The sequence below is a fragment of the Argiope bruennichi genome, chromosome 1, assembly GCF_947563725.1.
Source record: "Argiope bruennichi chromosome 1, qqArgBrue1.1, whole genome shotgun sequence".
Lineage (NCBI taxonomy): Eukaryota > Metazoa > Arthropoda > Arachnida > Araneae > Araneidae > Argiope > Argiope bruennichi.
The window spans coordinates 86,429,341-86,446,875 of NC_079151.1; the positions used below are offsets into that span (position 1 = coordinate 86,429,341).

Genomic DNA, 17,535 nt, shown 5'->3' on the forward strand with positions numbered 1-17,535 from the left:
GGTATTACTCTCGACATGGAGGACTTTGTGACCACGACAGATTCATACGCGCGTCAGCCACCAAGCACGCGGGGAATCTTCGGCCGGCGGGGTTCGAACTCGCAACCTAAAGGACACGAATCCAACGTTCTACCAACCAGGCTATCCCGGCCTAATAGTATTAATCACATCGCTTACATACATACATTTATAAAAATATACTATATGTAGGCAAGACAAAAATAATTCATACTTTTCGTCATAATTCTTCTAACATTCGCACAATAACTTCTATCCTTGATTATTCTATTAGAATACTATTATTATAATGCTATGGAAGTTTGATCCTTCCTTCTGTTGCAGATAGATCACGGTCACTGAGTTAGGAGTTTGCACCAAAAGGATACAATGAGACATGATTCAATTACTTTAATCGGAGGATGTCAAATGCTCAGAAAATTATTGTAGACTGTTGTGGCACTGATTTAACTTTTCTATTCGCCAGAACCATCTTTCAGGCTTGCTGAATGCTGTTATCTGTAGTGAAGAGTGATGGCTCTCTAGCACCCGCTCCATGCGTTACTCTTGTTTTGATCGTTTAAAAACACACAATCATTCACTTTTAAAACCACAAAAACACAATACCATGTAATAGATAACTTTCCATATATTGAGACAGCAATATACGATGAATTTTTGAGCCTTTGATATCCTCTAATAGGAAGAATTGGATCACTTGTCTTTATTCCTAATTGTTGTAAATTTTTAATGGAGTGGCCATGACCTGTCTGCAAGAGAAAGAAGAAAAATAGCGGAATTACGAGAAAATTTTAATAGTAATACTAGTATAATAATGATATTTTTTTATTTATAATTCTAATAATACTATCACAGCTGTGTAACAATAAAATAAGCAAAGGTATATGTGCACTTTATATGTTAAAATTATGGATAATTTTTGACTTACCATGTACATAAATAAAAAAAATGCGATAATCAACAATAATTATATGTATAATACTTAAGATACATATAGATGTGAGTACATGAAACATATAATCATAAAATACAATATGGCATTTGAAAGGCTTATCAGCATTGAAAGTAATGTATCCCTAACCAAATTTATATCAACACACATTTTTGAAATCTTAATATAAATTTAACAAAATTGTGGATTGGACATACTCGATTTACACGAGTGTCTGCGGAGCAGTTCATATGTCACTGGAGAAAATTTAGAACCCGCTTTAACTTGACTACTACTTTTTCTCGGAAAAAATTGTTACAGATCTCGATTTAGCTTCAAATCTCACATCAGCTGCAAATCTTCAGTGGCGTAAAATGTAATGATATTCATGGTGATCGAACTTTTAAGAACAATTATTCTCGGTTCCGTAGTAACATGCCATATGCATAAATTAAAATATTAAAATTGAATAATTAAAATTAAAATTCATATATTCCTCAATGTGCTCCTCACTTTGATTTTTCTAATACTGTTATTCGAATTCAAGTCTCAAACTAGAAAATTATACTGCAAGTAAAAATGTCATTCATTTTTAGCAAACATCGTTTAATTTGAATTCAATCTGAGGGAATCACAGATCCATTATCAAAAAATAAGCGACAATTACACTCCAAATTAAAATATTTGTACTATACCAGCTTGAGGATCTATGACCCACTTCCGAGGATGATTTTGTGATTCCCAGTTTTTGGATAATTAGGTCACATACATGTAAATCTTGTGTAAGATAGAATTTTTTATTTTTAAACCTACCCTGTTGACTGGTAGGTGACCGTTGACTGCCTTTCAGTTAGTATTTCATTTATTTAATATAACACAAAGAAATGAAACTAAATAAGATGATGATAATAAATGTTTTGTAATTTAGTAACAATTAAGGTTTCATTGCCTTTTATGTAATTTTTAACTTCTCGGTAAATTTAATCACGTGCTTGGCCAGCTCACTAATTATCTTTTGATTTACTGTAGAAAAAATATTATTTATCCTTTAGAGTTTTTTTAGACTACTTTCTGATTAGATATATTAGGTTAAAACGCATGGGTTAAAACACATTTATTTGTGGTTGAATTAGTTTATATCCTTTATGAAACCTGTTCACTCAATTATGGGTCGGAATACTTCGTGATATAGCGGCTTAGCAATGCTTTTTTTTCTGAAATAACAGTCTGGCGTTCAAAATTTCTCCATTTCTGTTTTTAATAAGCCTTCAAACGAAGCAACAATTTAGAGTTCTTGCTCACAGCTTTTCTTCTATCTAGATAACTCTACCAGAAAAAAAAAGACGAGACCTTATTGGCTGGGACTTTATTGGGTGCGAGAACTTTTCAAAGTTAAAGCAAAAAGTGAATGACAAGGACAATTTAGTTCCACTACATAAAATCACCCATGTGCACTCTGCCTTTTTATTCCTATAGAGGATGGTTCTGACATGGAAAAAGAGTTCTTTTAACAAGATGAGCATTTCTGATAAAATAATTATCTTAATAAAATAATAATTATTTCTATAATAACTATTTTTATTGAGTGGAACAATAATATTTGAAATGCAACAGTATTTGAAGAAATTAATATATTTATAATAAGAGTTCAGAAGCTTTCAAAATATAGTCCTTTATCTACTTGAGTTGAAGATATGAACAAGTTTCCCAGAACTTAGATTCTTGAATGGCAATGGGGCAATAGAAATTTTAAGAAAGATTTTCGTGCAAAATAACTGTCATTTTCTACCTGCATTTAAATCTGGAGGCCATGAAGGAATTAATATATAAAATTATACTTTTATCTTCCTTTTTACTTAATTATTTGTGTTGCATTTATTAGTTGAGTATTTAAACATTGAGTTAATTAATTTGATCCTTATGTCAAATCTTTGTAACATAAAATATTTTACATACATAAAACATGTGTATAGAATAACCTCACTGTAAAATATTTTAATAAAATATTTGCAGATATTTTTATGTTCAATTTAATTGTAAATTTATATATTTTTATAAAAAAATCTTTGTATTTTAATTTTTAACTTGGTGAGCTTACTAATGACCTAGTGGGCTAAGACATAGTTTGCTTGTATATCATGTAAGAATCGCAGGAAAATGTTATGGGATTTGTGGCTCTTAACCAGTGGTATTTAAAATTTATGATGTGCTTTAGATTCAAAATTTTTCGTATCAGTCGAAACAGCTGTGGGAGGTTGTTCTGGTTCTTCTCCAACCGAAACACAAATATCAGAGTTCTCCTTCTGGTGGCCCAAGGTTGGTTTGGCAACAGATCTCACATTTCTTATTCGTCATTTCTCGTTGTTTCAGACTTGGTTAGATATGATAGACTAAAAAGGATTAGAGAAACCATAGCATATTCGTTAAAAATTATAATATCTTAGGCTAAATTTCCATTAAAAACTTCTAGTGAGGTAAATGATGATGAAACTGAAAATCATTGAATTTTTGGGAAACTATATTTTTATTTTGAAATATTTTTTTAACATGCATAAAGCTGTTAGCAAATAATATTAAAATTGTATTTTATTCATCAATTGATTCTTCATTTTGTTTTTAGAATCAATTTAAATTTTGAAACTTTTAAATATAGCAACCATTTTTTTAAAAAAACGATTAGATGTTTCTGAACATTTCCAATCAACTGTTTACGGTATAGATTTAATCTCAAAGTTTAATATATAAGTAAAGACATAATGCAAGAATTTAGTGTGTAAATAAAATTCAAAAATGTTTTAAATCAGCCATCATGTTGTAATCCGACTTTCTCGTATAGTTACACAATATAACAAAATTTATCTTCGAATATGCATTTTTGACTTTTTTTCGTTCACTATTTGGGTCAAAAATAGGTTGCAGATTTACAATTTTAGTTTCAAGACCACGTAAGAGGTATTAAATTATTAAATTAATTGCACTCCACTCACGTAAAATGGACGGAACGTTAGGAACTAAAACCTTTAAAGAATTAATTTAAAATTCGGTATACGTTTGATACGAAGGAAACAAACCAAATTTTGTTTTTCCGTTCATTCCGCTTTTGAATTATCATGTTTTAAGCAAGGCTACCTATTTATGTAGTTTGTAATGTGTTTAATTACATCGTTTAGATTCACACGAATTGATAGACTGACAAACAGGCATTCGATTGAATAATTTTGTGAAACTCATGTTGGGAATAAAAACAAAATTTTATTTGTTTCATTTTTTCCATTTCTGTGTTCCATTATTGGGTTTGTAAACATACAAGCATCTAAAATGAAGATTCACTGAAATATCCAAATCGAATTTTTTGACGCTTACAATCTTTTCTATTTCTTTCCTCCAAATATTCCAAAAAAATGCTCTTAAACGAGCTACTGATTCATTATAATTTTATAATACTGCCATGCTTAAAATTCCTTCCAGCCGTTACAATATAGTAGAAAACAAGAATACATTGCGTTTCATCATAATTTCAATATATTTTGTAACTTCAAATATAAGTACAAATTAACTTTTACATCATAGTATTATTCATTATTCCATTTTAGAATCTAAAAATACGATTCTTAAAAGATCCAAAATCTTTGTGCCAAGTTCAATTCCCAGAAAAGTTAAATCTGATTAGTTTTTTGAACTGTGGTTGCTCGGTGCTTTGCTACTAGTTAGTTGGAGGCATAGTAAAATCTCTTATTCAATCTCAGCCTGCTATTCTTAGCTTTCTCTTTAAACCTGTCGCTTTGCTAAATCTGTGATTTCTTGTGACTGCTGGCAACCGCAAGCGCCTCTGACGATATTTTTTTATGTTTCACAGCCCGTTTCTTTCACTGTGCCTGTTAACATATTCATGAAGGAAAATACAGGATGCGATTGTTCTTTTTTTCGTTAAAAACATCTGTTATCCATCTTTTACTTTAAGTGTTTTACATAATTTTTAAACATAATGGCTTACTGAAAAGAACTTGCTTTATTGACCTTAAGGACAATAATGAATTTATATTTATAAACCATGTAGAGACAAATTCAACTAAAAAAATGTATAGTTATACCAGGATGGTATAATGCTTGCAATCAAACATAAGGACAAATAAAAGTAACAAAGTTGTCCTTCCTACTAATTTTTTGTATACTTAGACTATATGTTGTTAATACATGCATAATTTCATATCGTCGTGCACTAATGAGAAACGAGTAAATATTTGAACATCTTCACTTTAGCTAATTGGAGCGAAGATTTGAGATAGATATACAACTCTGATAATAAGATTAGATGCTACATGTGATTTGTCTTTCATATTGTTTTATTTTTTTAGGTACATTCATATAAATAAGAGTGTACAAAGTTAAACGATTTAATACAAAAATTAAATTATATTTACGGTTTACTGCTGTTTCGAGTTATCCTATTCACATTAATAAGAATATACAGATCAATAGGCTATAAAATTCTTGACGAATATGATCTGGAATTTGATATAGATTTATAGTTCTTTTAATAAAACCTTTTGTGAAATTTGATACAGCTTCTTCATTTTGAGTGATAATGTCTAAATAAAAAAGAAGAGTAGACATTTGTTACCTACATTTTGACAGAAATCATAATTTTTGTGTAAAGAGAGTATGCCTAATTTCATCGGCATGACATATTTCATTTTTTTAAAAAAAAATTCGCGTTCATTTGCATACAGATAAACAAATGGATATGCCTAATTTCCTACAAAAATGTTTCTCCCTTAAAACATGGAGATTTTTCAAAATCTTAAGATAATTTTTTAGCAATATCAAGACTTTTATTTTTGTTAAAGGGAGATTGGAGCAGGTTGAACAGCGGTAAAAGAAAAAGAATGACTTAATTTATACTGAATCATTCACACTTCATCATCTTGCGGATACTTCTAGCGCTCTACATTTCTAGAGATTCGTAGAGAGAAATCACTAGCGCCATTTCGTTGTTTATTGGATGATGTTCGTATATTTTGACTAACGTTTGTAATATTCAATGCCTGCAACGTAAGATCACGTTTACTAACAGGGAAGATGTTTTATTATTCTTTACTATATATGGTTATCTTAGATAATATGCTTTTCACACTCACTATATTTATAGCTTATTTTTTAAAACCCTACCAAAGAAAACAAATATTTTTCAAACATTCCCAATTGGGGTAAGGTGACCGAAATAATTTAACTATTTTGCCATTTTGCCTTAAGAGCTTTTTATTGTTATATGTTTGGCATTTATATTCATTTTTTAAATTTATTTTGTGTGATTTTTTGATCAACATGACCCACAAACTATTCAGTTTCATATTTTAAAGAGTTTAGACACACAAATAATTTTTTAAAAATCTCTCTTTTGAAAGACCTGATTGTACAAAAAGAAACAGTCAAGGCTCAGCACGAATGTTTCAATCAACAAAGGCAAGAGACTCCATACGTAGAAAAAAAAAAAAAAAAAACGTAATATTTCCAAGAAACTGAAAGTTGTTTCCTGTAAAATAAGCTAAGAAACCTGTCATTTACAGCACAAACTTTCAAAAAAAGTGCAGGGCAGTTCCTATGTGTTGTGAGGTCTATTTTGACTCACAACATGGTGAAAACTAAGATCCATCAGAAATTTGCAAAAGCAACACATTGTAGTACAAGAGATGCTCAAATTTAGAAAAAGAAAATTTTGTTTTTAATTTTCGGTAAAAAAAATTGAGTTACATTAATTTGCTGTGAACTAACACAATAATTTTTTCATTATATACATTTTAATCAAAAATAATTTAACAAGGTTATACCTTAAAAAGAACATTCACCTTTAATCAAGATAGTTATCTTGATTAAAGGTGACATTTTTACTGACATTTTTACAATAGCAAACTAATATCGACTATATTAAAATATAAATTTATCTAACCACGTGCAATACAAGAAAATGTCATTCTAACGGTATATGAAAAAATGAACAATTTACTTCAATAACTGAATATATTAAAGGTGATCAACAGTAAATATTGCCAACTGACTGGGGTTTCCACGACTTCGTATATGAGAAAATACGAATTTGTGAAAAATAATTTAAATTATCTACATTTTCCATGAAAAATAAGATTTTGAGTTAAAAAAAGAGTTTGTAATTGAGGTTACAAGATATCAGAAATAATTTTGTTTTCAAACTTAAGTTTATTTAAATATTATAACATCATACATTCAGAGAAAGTGCCACTGTAGAAATTGTTTTTATCAAAAATAAGTCATAACTTAATCGATCACTAGAAGTCACTTTCTCCATCTCCATTATCTCCATTTTCTTTTTATTAAAAATGGTCAAAATTGCCTATTTCAGCATCGTTTTGTTTGCTTGTTTTCTTTTACATTCAATGTCAATCAGTATAAAATTATCATTAATAACCAGATTTCATATGTGAAAAGCATAATCATGTGTATGCAGATCACATGCTAGATTTTGTTTTATAAATATCAATTGTTAATTTCGCATAAAATAATAAGTTTATTGGCGGACAGGCTGAAAGGCTTAATATCATTTCCTATCACATAATAAATTATACAAAATGCGTGAAAAATATGGATTTCTATTACATTGAAAGTTTGTTCATAATTATTCCATGATGAAAATTATCAGAGTTAATTGAAATCACTGCCCTATTTCTTAGAGCAGCGCAGACAAATGATGAAAAACCAAAGGATATGAATAAAATGTATAAAATATGCAAAGAAATACATATACAAATGAGATTGAAGATTCTTACAGATATCAGTTTAAGATACTATTTGTGGCAGACCAGTTTTTTTTTAAGAATTTTTTTTCATTTCCTCCTTAAACATGTTAATTAACTTTTAATTCGGCATAATATTTCTACGATTTTTAAAAATAAATATACAGAAAAGTTTCTTCATTTAGGCCTAACAATGTTTCATCAAGAATCTATTTGGAAGGGGGGGGTCACAGGGAGACATTTAGACTTCCAATTCAATCTTGATAAAATTAAAAAAAAAATGCTTTGAATTTAAATAGTAAATTTTATTTGTTTTTTAGGCTCATTTTTTCTTCAGACTTTGTTATTTTATTTTTTTACATAGATATCATAAATCCTTTTCTTAAAAAAGAGTATACCTTTTATGAATTTATCTTTCTCTTATTTGATATTTTATTACTCAGTAATAATTTTGTGTTTGTAACATCTTTTATAAATTATTTCTTCATTCATAACTAACAAATAATAATGATATACTGTCAAAGAAATCAAATTTAACGATATTCTAATTTTAAGTAGCTGCAGAATCCAAATTAGTTGGGTCAGTCACAATTTTTTTTTATTGATTGTTTGGGATACGTCTCGGATTTGCCTCTATTTTGAATAAAATGTTTTGTATTGTTTCTGTTATTACATATAAATAAGTAGATTATATTATAAATGAAAAAAAAAATGAAATTTGATTTAAAAAAATAGGTGGCCTAAAAATTCTTTCTTACTTGCATGAAATTTGGCATTTTAATACAATTCACGTGGATAAATCATCATGGAAAATTAATAAAAATATTAGAAAGTATATTATTGGTGCTTTTTAAAGCGCTTTACGTTTAATTAAATTTTTTAATGCTCGAAAGATTTGAATAAAATTTTGTTTGTTGTTAACTTATATCTTTATCTCCCTACTTGCTAATGATCTGCATTATATATCTAGTCCTACAGCATTTCATAATAACTTATAAAATACTCACAATTTTATTTATTGAAAACTCTACGTTTGTGTACAATCTTTAACCTATGTTATTAAATGAAATGAAGATGGTTTCCGGTTGTTTCTCATAGGCGCATCTGGGAATTGATGTAAATTATGACTTGCGATCAATTGAAGGGAATTTTGTGCAAAAAAAACTAATGGAGATTAAAGTCTCTAGTCGAAAACATCGTACCTTAAGAACGTTTAGAGTTTGATTTATTTATATTTATTTAATTTTTAAAATTTACTCTTAATTTTACCGTATTTAGAGCACATGCATGAGAAATAAATTTAATATCTTCGCAATGCCTATCAATATAAATGTGATAAATAAGACAATGAACAATATTGCTACAAAATATACTAAAAATTTTACGGAATTAGAGAAAAATATATATTTAAAAAATTGCTTGATTTTTTTTATGGGAAATCCAATAAAATATTGAAAATTCCTTTTTTTTGAGAGCACCTATTGCTCTATAAGTAATTTAAGGCTAAATTTGGTAGTTAGAAATCCAATTTATTCATATAGAATATTCAAAACGATTTTTTTAATCTAGGATGATCATAGTTTACTGATAGTTTACCATTTTAAAACATTAGTATCAAACATTCTACTACAATTTGAAAACCTACTTTATCTTAGTTAATTGAATTCTTGTGTTAGTGTTAATTTATAAGAGTATATTTCATCTGGAAATGTTAAAAGAATATATGTTACCAAATGGAATTTTACTTTTAAAAATAAAATTATTTGTCAGAAAATCTTCTGCGGTTGAATTCCGAGAGTTTTCCAATTATGATTTGCTGATCAAGTTCTTTGGGTGTGAAATTTCATATTGAATCATTCACTTTAAGCTGGAAGAGAAATTTAACGATTTTCTTGTTTTATTAACTTATACATTTTCTTAAAATTATTTCCACAAAAGCAGCTTTCATAAAACAGAATTAAGATTATTAAATGATACCAATAAGATATTAAATTGTTATTTATTTCTAATGCAAAATTTATGATGGATTTTTCTCAAGAAATAAAAGTTTTTAGAAAAAGAATCATAGAGGAATGCGTTCATTTTCTCTTTATGATAAAATTCAACTGGTAAAGTGGAGAAATGACATAATTTATTATAAAATTCACGAGACTTTTTAACATGTTGCCGATCAGAAATCGAGATCATTATTAAGGTGAAATTTCCTTATTTATTTTTCTAATAAATTGGTGGTCCTTGGTGGGTGATTATTTTCTTTCCATTTCCGAGTAATAATATTAAAAAAATTTAATTAAAAATTAAAATGAATAGAAAAATGTTATTAAGGTAGGTGACTACATTAAAAAAGTTCATTTATTTTCAAAAATATCAATATTTTTTTATTCAATATTCTTAATTTCTGAACAATCTTCTTAAAGACGATTGAATCTCGTTTCTAAGCTTATGCTTAGGGATACTTATTAAATACACATTAATACCAATTTAAATGCGATTTTCCCAAATTCTAAATTTTGACAGAATTTTCTTTCGGAAAACATTGAAAATTAAAATTTAATGCATGTTTATTTCAAATTTGGAATAGTAATTTTTTATTATGTTCTGCTATTGTGGAATTAAAGAATAAGAAATCTGTTCATTTAAAAATGGTCTATAGTTGTTTCAATGGTTGAAAATGTGAAAAAAGTTGAAAATTTCATGCTATTTATCGATTGAATCTTAATATTTAAAGATTGGATCGAAAGAGAGCTTCTTTTTTTAATTCAGGGACTAATTAATATATTTATTAAGCTATCTGCATGATTTTGAGTAAATCATTTGATAAACTTTTAAACAAAAAGGTTTTTGTTTTGTCACTTTTTAGTCCCCCCTCCCAAATTTTTACCCCCAATTAAAATTTTTTTGACATTTAAGTGGTATATTTTAATTTCATTGAAGTTTTTCCAATCTATTTTATGCAAACATTCAAAACTATTGCAATTGTACAGCATTTTTCAAAAAATCTATTCTAATCGTACCTTAAAATAATCCAAGATCTTTATTAAATAAGACAAAACAATTATTATATTGACTTTTCAGATTTTAAATCACTGATTTTAAGACAAATAATATATTGAATCCCAGCCTATCATTATATATAGTCGGACTGTTTTCAAGATTTTCTTGCATGATACGTTTTACAATTTGATTTGTAATATTGTGAAAAACTTTGAATAAGTATTTACCTTTTTGTTGATTGATTAATAGTTCACAATAGGATACATATTTACAATCTTGATATTAAAACTGATGTCAAATTTCATCTTTCTTATTTATTGTATTTTTGAATTATCATCTTCACATGTTTACTAGCAAGTAAATAAAAAAAAAAAATGTTATTCTATCAAATTTACATCAAAATTAGACAAATCAAAAAATCACTTTTGCATGTACCATATGAAAATGAAAAATGCTACTCTGAAACGCTCAAAATCTGTAACAAAATGATATTTAATTCGTAAATGTTTGAAACGAACTCATTTTTTATACAATTAGGTATTGGATGACAGCCTTGCCGAAAGATCTGGATTGCGAGAGGGCGACGAAATTATACAGGTGGGGAAAGTGAATGTGCAGGACCTGACCATTGGTCAAGTGCACGAGTTGCTGGCCAGATGCGGCAACAGGATAGAGATGTTTGTAGTCAGGTGAGTACTTTCTGTTTCTAATCGTTAAAAACATTTTTTTGAATCCCTTGTTCAAATATTAATATAAGCAAATGTTATATAATTATAATAACTTGTTAATATAAGCAAAGGATGAAAAAAAGAACAGTACGGAAAAGAATAATGGTATATTAGCTTATTATTTAATCATTTATGTATTATAGACTGATAAATAAGTAGGAACATAATAAGGAAAAAGAACCACCAAATTATTTTATAATATTTTGCACCACAGTATTTTTTCGTGAACACAAAAATTTCAATTCCCATTTATCTTCTCACGAAGAAAGTGCATCACGTACGGAAAGGACAACTTTGTCTCTAAACCTTGAAAATGTTGCACATAAAATTATTTTCACACTTTCTTACTAGGCAACGTGATGACAAATTTAGAGAAAACTTAAAAAAAAAAAATAGAATGCAACCTGATTAGCTGTGAACCTAAACATAATATTCCAATGGCGCTAAACTGTTTATTTAAAATGTCAGAGCGCGGATATATCCTCTTCTCTTGACAGAATGGCATTTTTTCGGGACTAAATCCGAACTCGTCTGACTCACCTAGCTAATGAATCAGACGAGGATGGACATTTCTTTTCCTAAAATATCTAGCAACTACTTTTTATAAGTCCGCATCACTCGTGCGTGACGTGGTTCGAACCTCAAGAACAAGAGAGAGAGGTCCGGACCGTCATTAGACACATCATTAGCAGCGAAAGAGATGAATCGAGATGCCACGTAACTCTTGTGGAAATGTTCCAGAAATGAGTTTTAACTTTTTAAAGCCACGTGCAGAAAGTGCCAGAGAATTTCTTTTGGGTTGCTTCTTTCGTTTTAAATTCCCGATCTATTGGTTGGCAAAGGAATGCTATCTTGGTGGAGGATCTCTAACAGCTGCAGCGAAAGTCTATTTGAAGCTGTCTTATTCTAGATGGATTTTTTAAAAAAACATATTTTGAGAGATGTTGATAAACACACAACTGAAATTCGGTGTGTCACCTGCGCAGGTGAGAATGTGGGAGGTCTCATTGTTTACTAGAATATGTTCGGAATTTTCAGTCCTTTGAGCCAAAAATTAAGCTGAAGAACAATATATTTTAAGGATTGAAAGTTAATGATGGAATTTGAGAAATGAAATGAAAAAACACTTTGGTTTGCAGCACACAGAATCATTAAAGATAGAAAATTCAGACTCTGAACATTTTGCTGATGGCAAATTTTGAAATTATATTTTTGAATCAATCACACTCTTTTGAAATAAATTTTTTTTTATTGATGCTAAACATGGAAAAAATTTCAAATTTTGCAAAGAAAAATTTCGATTTAATATCTGATTCTATTTTCATCACTGAAGTAACATCAAAAATTTTTTACATACCTGGAAATATAAAAACACTATACATACAGACATATATATAGAGCCTATTAATGCGTATCGAAAATTATTTTCCTAATAGACAAATATTCTGAAATATTTTTCAAAATTTTATTGTTATTTCCTAAAAAACATCATTAAATTACTTATCAAATAACTAATCTGGATTTTATTAATTCTATGGGAAATAAATAATTCTTACAAAAGCAAAAATTACCTTTTAAAATTTTATCTATAATATATTAGAAATGAACATGTATAGTTTAAGAATGAGCGCCTAACATATGTTTTGAAAAAGGATATAAAATTTGTATAAATTTTATCTAAATTAAAGTCTGTTGTTTTCAGATTTTTATAGAAAATAAAGGATTTTTAAAGATTTAGGAAAATTAATAGATATTATAGACAACAATGTGTGCAAGTCCTTTTTTTTTATTGATGATTGATTCTCAGTAAAAAAAAGAAACTTTTTGTGAATGAAATCTTTATTTGTAGGTTTACGTCCACAACATTTATATAAAAAGATTTTAATTTTCGAAACTCTTAAGCCTTCCCAGCCTTATCAATGCGTTTTCGTAGAAATATATTTCATATTATATTAAAAAGATAATAACACATGTATGTATAATACTCTATAATATTCTTTGATAGACAAGAAAGCTCAGACTTTTAATTAATGAATGCTAGTGTTGAAGGTTTACAAATGCATTTTGCTGAGAATAAAACTTACTGATTAAAAATAAATAAGAATTTTGTCATTTGAGTGTTTAGGTGAATATAGTATTAACAGTGTTAGGTGAATATATCAGCGTATATCCCATTAATGTATACACACACATATACATGTCGTTGATTACGGAAAAGAATTCAATAATGAAGAAAAAGTTTACTTGTAATAATTAATGCTTGTTTAAAAAAGACTTGTGTCACCTCCCTTATCTAAGGGGTTTAGAGTATTTTAAAGATCGGCAGGAAAAATTAAATGAAGTCTTATAAAAATAATGTCATTAAATTTTTCTATACTCACAGATATTAATAAGAATTATTGATAAGAGAGTGAGTAATGCTATCTTCATCTACTGTATAATAGTACAAATGAAATCCTCAATGCACTAATTTTTTTGCTGCGATTATTTGAAACATTGCAAAATCTGCAAACTCCCGCAATTTCTGTCCCCATCAAAAGACATACTCTATTTCGTTTCTGTTTTATTAACTTTTAAATTTAAACGTTCTTCAATACGAGGAGAAATGTTTGAAAAATACATATTTCTAAAATAAGGATCAAATCGAGATATATTTAGACAATTCTTTAGTTTTGATGAAGATTTTTTTAAGCGTTAATTGGTATTAAGCATTAATATAATGAAAATCATCAAAGAATTTATAGAATTATGATTAATGATAGAGCTCCTGAAATAAAAGTACCTGATATTATTTAGAATTTCATAAGAAGGAACAAACTATATTGAGAAATGTAATTTGTTTACCTTATGTTATTTCAAATGATGATTAATAAATATGTAATTAGAAATGACAAAGGGAAATTCGATATATTCCGCTAAAAACTAACAACTTCATCAATGAATTTTATATTCAGTGAAAAAATTGATAAATAAGGAAACATTCTAATTCCACTGCCATTGTTACAAAATAAAATGAAGTCTCAAACATAACTCTCAATACCTAGTAACTGAAGGTACTTAAAACACGATATAGCAATTTTATTTCAGAAATATGACAGGATGAGGAATAGCGTGACGAGACAGATGTCAGGTTATCTTCGAATCTATTGTTACATCCTTACTTCAGCCTGTGCTCTTGAAGGGGATAACGGGCAACAGATGAAAGCAGTATCCGATTTCATTTTGGAAGAGTGCTGTAACGAAGACGGTGGGGATGTGCTATAATTAGCCAGGCTCTCTCTTTCTCCACGGGCTGGTTTGTTTATCCGCGAGGGATTGAGTCACCGATCTTTGGGGAAGATGGTGATGGACCAAATCCGAAACTGATGGAACAATAAATAAACCGATGCATCATTTATAACCTTCGAGCCCACAAATAACAGCTTTTGAAAAAACAGGGTTAAGATTTTTGTGGAGTATATCTCAAATATTTCTGGCTTTGGGAAACGCCCGTTCTGGTGGAAATGGATAAACTGGGTTGTGCTGTTGAACCCGATTCGATTACTCAAGCAAGTGAAAATTCAATTAAAATTAATTTTATAATTCAAATAAGGAGACTAAAATGTATAAAAAAATATTTTTGAGCTTGTATATTTATTAAGAATGTAATATTTAGAAATCCTCCTGACAAGAATTGAAATTCTTTCCCTTCTGGTGATTTTTTTTTTGTCTAAATTGTAAAAATTTGCTTTTGAATAGTGAAATTTAAGAATGTTATAAAAAGAGTTAAATGTTTAAGCTGATGGCATTAAAAAACTGATATTGAAATAAAAAATCTTAATACAATGCCTACATCGTTTGAGTATCTCATTTTAACTGTACTTACTTTATTCAAATTTTAATGAGAACTTTCAGAAATTCAGTATCATATTATGCTTTACTTATTCATATTTTTCTGTTATACAAAAATCTAAATGAAATGGTTTTCCTCTCAAGATTTTTTGCAGACAACTTTTTTCATCTCAATGATTATTTATTCTTCCGATTTGCTCAAATTATGCATTTTTTTTATTTAATAAGTAATTTTCTATTTAATTTCATTGATCAGTATAATTTGAAACACAAAAATGGAATCATACAAATAACAAAATTTCTTACATTTTAAATTATATACATGGAATTAAATATAATATATATTCACATCAAGTTATTTCCTGACATATAATTCCATGCATCTATGCAAACCGGAGACTAACGGTTATTTTGCAGATTTCAATTTACTGGTGAAAGTTATAACCACACAAGGCTGCTTCGTACCGCCTAATTAAAGATATTTGGATTAAATTTGAATGACCAGATCGCCACGGCATCATTGGAGGGAACTACTGTTGAGTCCTAAGGGCCTTCACCGGCCACGGTACAACCCTTCCAGTGGGAATCACGTCCCGTCATCGGAAGGAGGTAGCCGACCCCCACCATTTCTGTACCCACTCGGGTGGCGAGAACCAACCGTCATCATATGAGGTGTCCCTCGAAGGGAGTAGTGGAACATGTAAATCAGAAAACTTTTTATTCGACAAAATTTAACTAATTCCTATCTGTTGCAAATTATATTTATACAATTCAATATTTACTAATGCAACAATTTTAAAAACACAAAACATTGAAATATTTTATGTAATGTCTTGAGTAAACGGTTCCATTTGAAAATTAGTTCCGAATTACATAATTATACCCAAATAACTCAAAATTGAGTTAATATAAGGTTTTTCAATTAATCTAAAGATTGCTTCGATATCAGCGATCAATCTTATTAATATGAACGTTTGATATTTTTAATTAAACTAACATTCAAATTTTGTGTCAAACTTCCGCATCCCAGCAAGTGAAACTTCTGAGGGTATACATATGAATGATATCTGCATCATTTCAAAGAAACAGTTTTCTTAATAAAAATAACTCACCCAGTTGTAGGAAAATCAAATAAACATTATAAATCATTTCTTATCGCGCATATCTTCAAAGGTTTGTGTTTCGACCTTGGTAACTTTGTCTGGTAACTTGGCTGTTACAACTCAAACAGTACCTTTGTTTACTAGTAGCATTTTACTGCCAACAAACTTTTAAACAACCTCGAAATAGCTGTTTTCGCAATTTTTTAACTACGGACTTAGTCATGGTTTGACTTGACTGCATTGTTACATCATTACAGAAGCATCGGCATTTAACTATATTTTCACCTTTATTTAACCATCTTTTATTCTGCTTTTTTCCGCTCATTTTCCTTAAGATTTAATTCTCAATAAGATTTTTTTTGTTGAAGGATAAAAATACTTTATCTTAGAGTATGGAAATGATTAATTCTGTAACTGTTATTCAGGCATATACTTTATAACTGTTTATGCTGTCAGTATTTTTTTTTTGACATAAAAGGTTATTTTATTACCTTATAAACTTTACTTTAAATATTTCAGTTGACTCATTTCATTGTTATACTCATTCTTTCCTTTTTAAAGATATCTTTCAACGTTTTTTGATGTGTAATTCTATATTAAAATATATTTACCAATAGTTGCCAACTTTTTGACTAAAAGAGTGGCGAATGCCTTATATTTGTTCATTCGTTTTTTGCCATAAAGAGTTATTTTATTGCCTTATAAACTTTAGTTTAAATTTAAACATCTCAGTTCATTTCTCTACTCATTTTTTTCTCTTTTTAAGATATTTTGTGATGTTTTTGATGTGTCATAGCAAAGTATATTTACCAATAGTTGGTAACTTTTTAACTAAAAGAATGGAGTAATAAATCAAATAATTATTTAATATTTTCATCTATTGCATTTAAGATCAACTCATTTTCAAATCTAGATAATAATTACCTTATAATAATAAAATCCCAGCTTTGTGAGAGGGCACGTAGTTTAATTAGATTAAGCGGGCAGTTAATTTACTTAAACAAGAACAGTTTCTCTCTAAAACTATTCATAAAATATAAGCTCAACATTTTTGTCAATTTGAATTATAATTTGTATAGAAAATAATTTATTTTATTGTTCTCCTTAGTTAAAAGCCTAGTATTAATTATGAACTCTGTTACCAATAAATCTCAGATTTAGGA

General features: G+C 28.4%; 1 protein-coding gene across 2 annotated transcripts in view; it reads left to right on the plus strand.

Moving 5' to 3' along the window:
• Positions 1–17,535, plus strand: part of LOC129970511 (uncharacterized) — a 49,418-nt gene that overhangs the window by 7,692 nt on the left and 24,191 nt on the right. For both annotated transcript variants that reach the window (XM_056084478.1, XM_056084469.1), the window contains exon 2: positions 11,248–11,399. In XM_056084478.1, the coding sequence (XP_055940453.1) occupies positions 11,248–11,399 (152 nt within the window). The remainder of the gene's footprint in view (positions 1–11,247; positions 11,400–17,535) is intronic.